General features: G+C 36.5%; 1 protein-coding gene across 4 annotated transcripts in view; it reads right to left on the reverse strand.

The window, feature by feature from the left end:
- FMNL2 (formin like 2) overlaps positions 1-4,244 on the reverse strand; it is a 270,355-nt gene that overhangs the window by 34,573 nt on the left and 231,538 nt on the right. For all 4 annotated transcript variants that reach the window (XM_011359342.2, XM_011359360.2, XM_011359351.2 and 1 more), the window contains exon 10: positions 2,954-3,028. In XM_011359342.2, the coding sequence (XP_011357644.1) occupies positions 2,954-3,028 (75 nt within the window). The remainder of the gene's footprint in view (positions 1-2,953; positions 3,029-4,244) is intronic.

A 4,244-nucleotide genomic window follows, 5' to 3' on the forward strand; every position in this document is an offset into this window, starting at 1 on the left:
TATGAAATATCCAGAATAGGCAAACCTACAGAGACAGAAAGCGAGTTAGTAGTCGCCTAGAACTAGGGGTGAGAAAGATGAGATGACTACTAATGGGTACAGGGATTCTTCTGGGGGTGACAAAATTTTCTAAATTAGGTTGCAGTGATGACTGCACAACCCTGCAAATCTACTAAAAATATGTTGACTTGTACACTTCAGATGAGTAAACTGGATAGCATGTTGACTATATCTCAGTAAAGCTATTTTTTTAAGTCTTATATAAGTATACAACACAAACTATGTAAGTTATTACAGATATATTATTGAAAATAATTACAAAGAAAAAATTCAAATTTCCTATAATCACCCCAGAAGATATAATCACTTCTAAAATCTTACTGTGGGCCCCACCACACCAACAGAATCTTAACAGGATCTCTGATCCATCTTTCCATTTTAAACAATCAACCAATTTCCATTCCATAGAAGCCTCAGATTTACTGCTTTCTACCCAGTAGTGCAACTATATCAGTGGCCCTGAGACTGGCCACTGAGAAAACCTGCCCCCCGTATGGTAAAAACAGTATAGAGTTCAATAGATCTGTTTTGCTTTTAACAGTGACAGTATATTTATAGTAAAAACATCTCACTGATGCTTTCCCCAAATGGTTAAACAGAGCCTCCTGCACGGAGGGAAAATGATGGTAGGACCCAGGTTTCACATTTACTCTGAAAACCATACCACTCTTCCTCACGCCCTTAAAACCGATTTCCTTCATCTTTTTAAAATTGTTTGTAATCAAGTTAGATTCTTCCTTGAGTATTTGTTATACATAGCATACCCTTCCTTGGAAGATGCATAAACTCTCGGGGTTACAAGGGACTCTTGCAATTTACTGAAAAGTTACTTCAGGTGCTATGGTTAAGTGAGCTAAAAAAGATTTGTCAGTTTTTTTTCCTTTGGTCCACCAAAAACCAAAACAAAACAAAAACAAAAACCCAACAAGGTCTTGTGCTACATTAGCAGACTTTATACTATATTTTACAAGGAATATATTGCTTGGCAGGTTATGTACCTTAATTGTATTCTCAAGATAGTTTATAAAAAGCCTCATTTTCTGGAGGAAAAATATGATTGGACTCTGGCATCTTTCCATTTCTCTTCTGAAAGCAGGTCTAAATGATATGTTGAGTTTTATGATTTGCCTAAGAGGCAACTACTTGCTAGGTGACACATGAATCGAGCAAATAGTACCCATGTACTAGCAGCCTCTAATTAAGGTTCCTCCATGCATGTGCATACGAATAAATGAACTGACATGAAATACGCTCTCATGTGTACACAGTGCAGGTGTTTTAAAGGGCTTAACATAATTATAATTTCAGCAGAAACTCAAATGGAAGAGAGATCCAATAGGTATGATAAATGAATAAGGTGGGCTATGTGTAACAACAGGAAATGGTGTGGACTGTGATGAACTAAAGGAATAGGGGACACTGGGTTCCAACAGCTGATATTCTGCAAAATCAGGGGCCTGGTGTTATGAGAAATTTTTAGCTTAAGAAAATCAGAAATCTGTATTTTTATGTGCAATTTCCAAATTCTTTTATGGAAGGACATCACTGTCAGACTTACAGGCCTGCAGGCTGGCTTCAGCCTGTGAGCCTCTAGTTTGCAACCCTGGCTTATAAAAAGAAATACGTTCCTTTGAAGGCAGAGGAAAGAAACTGAAGGTGAGCCAGGACACGACGTCTTTACCTTTTATCACAAGTGCAAATAGCCCTGAACACTCCAAAAAATCCTCAAAACAAGAATTAAAAAGCCAACATAAAGGTATGTTTCACATTTATTTTTTTATCTTTTTAAAAAGCATACATACATATATTTTATGGAACAGAAAATCTTCTCTAGAAAAGATTTCATCTTTCTCATTGATTTTGGAAGGGATGCACATCAAATTTGAGGACTCAGAAAAAAAATTTTTACATAAAAGGGTTAGAAATCTGGAAAGTTCTATTTCATATTTTACTGTCACTGAAGCAATTCGAATGAAAACTTTGCCTGACAACCCAAGCAAAGGTTTTAGAAGACTCAGTTTGTAAGAACTGACTGAGATATCTGTTCCAGGCTAGAAGTGATCTAGGAGATTAATTCCAGGGAAGAGTGTCCTGGGTTCAGAAGCTTCCTATGTCAATGGGAATGGGTCAAAGAAAGCCTGCAGATCTGGGTACAATCAAGATTAATCTGTCTCAGGAAATTCCGTATAGTAGATTCCATCTTCAGTCCAGGATTAAGATTTAGGTATATGAATTCAGAAGTGCGCAAGTTCCTTTTGCAGTTTGTACCCGAAAATGACAGCCCTGCTGCTAGACCCCTTATCACTGCATGTGATCTATTCTGCTAAGGGGATCTGCAGTATGATTATTTCCTCACAGAATTACTAGAGCAGGAAAGGGATCAAGAGGGGGGAAAAATCACTGCTGTATATTAATTTGGGGGGTACACATACAGTCAATTCTACAAGCCAAAGCACTTTAATATTTGAGAATGCTGTCTGGAAAAGGCCGCTGGCTAGGGTGTGCGAAAGGCAAAATGTTCAAGATCCTTGGTTTCTGCCTTAAGGATTATTATGCAGGACGACTGATAGCTCAAGGTGGCAACTGCAGGCGTTTAGCACCAAGCGTTAACTTCCTTTTCCCGAATGCATGGCTTCACCCTCTGTTTGTTATAAATAATCTGTACTTTTGGGCAGTACCATAGTGCATGTTTAAGGAATACGACTGGCCATAAAGGAAAAATACAGATTACGAGGGACAGTCTAGATTGGAGTAATAGCATATTATACTCAATTTCCTGTCCTTTGTAACATATCCACACATATGTATGTCTAATACATAAAAACATAAATGGCTTTAGAAAAAAGGTGCTGACTGAGTTCGTTTTATTGAATGCAGTACTAAAATAGCTCACCATAAAATCTATGTTATTGTCTTCATTCCTGAAATGTTCCATCAACTTCTCAAAGCGCTGTTTTTCTCCACAAACCTGAAACACACATTTTCATCATGCACGTGAAATTCCAAACAAGTATTCCAAAATTAGATGCAGACATTTTAGCATTAAAAATTATTTCCAGAATATCCTTTTCTTCCCCTTCTTGCACAATGTTTACTTTTCTTCTAAGCTAGTTAACTCACAAATAGCAACATGAGCCAGGACCAAAGCTGATTCTGGTCTCTTTTGCATGCTCTCTTGATATTTTGAAATCTATATCAAATGTGTTCTTCTTTCCCTGGTTATCTTTGCATGTCCCACCAAGATTTTTAGCCTGTATTCAGAATCCCAGAGTGTTGCTTATGGTAAATGAACAAACAAACAAAAAACCCACAATTTTCCTTTTTACCAAAAAAGTACTTTAAAACTGACTTGCTAAAAGATCTTAATAATTTTTGTATTTAAATTCCTTAAAAGGTAGATTCAAAATGTTCATATCATGTCTAACCGAATCAATTCATTTTAGTGTATAAGCTACAACACAGAAATTTTACGAAGCTATATTCGCAATGAAGGTGAGTACAGACATTTGCAGTAATTTCTGAAGTAGCACTCCAGAGGCTCCAATTAATGTGTTCACTGAACAGGTGAAATAAAACATAAAATATTGTGAATATCAGGGCCCCAAGGTACCTACATATACATGATATTAAATACACTGAGTTAAAAACGCAAAGTCAAAGAAAGGTTTGTACCAAATGATGATTCTCTGGAGACTTATTCCCAAAACCAAAGGACAAACTTTAATTCTATCAGTGTCCTTGGCTACCTTTTTTGAAGCAAAATCCTATACCCAGTGGTTTATTCGTTCCACCTTCAGTAAATATTCACCTAAACATCTACGAGCTACACGTTGTAATAGTAAGAAGTGGTCTCTGGTCTTAACATCTTGCAAATTTAATTCAGGTTTCACATGCTTAATTAAATTTTCTGATTCCATTTGTGATCTTAGGGATATTGGGGCCAATCCTAAAGAACTCTCCATAAATGATTTTTCATGATGCTATAATGCAGCCAGTCAATTCTACTGTATTAAATTCCATGTGTGTGTGTGTAAAGAAAGTCTGAGGGCAGGAATTTTTTGTTTTGTTCACTACTCTATCTCCAGCATCCAGAACAATGCTTAGCACACTGTAAGTTCTCGATAATATTTGTTGAACTGCACTGAATAGAGAATAAGCAAGTAATTATGTCGAAATACACTTAA

The sequence above is a fragment of the Pteropus vampyrus genome, unplaced genomic scaffold (genome assembly GCF_000151845.1).
Source record: "Pteropus vampyrus isolate Shadow unplaced genomic scaffold, Pvam_2.0 Scaffold2, whole genome shotgun sequence".
Classification (NCBI taxonomy): Eukaryota; Metazoa; Chordata; class Mammalia; order Chiroptera; family Pteropodidae; genus Pteropus; species Pteropus vampyrus.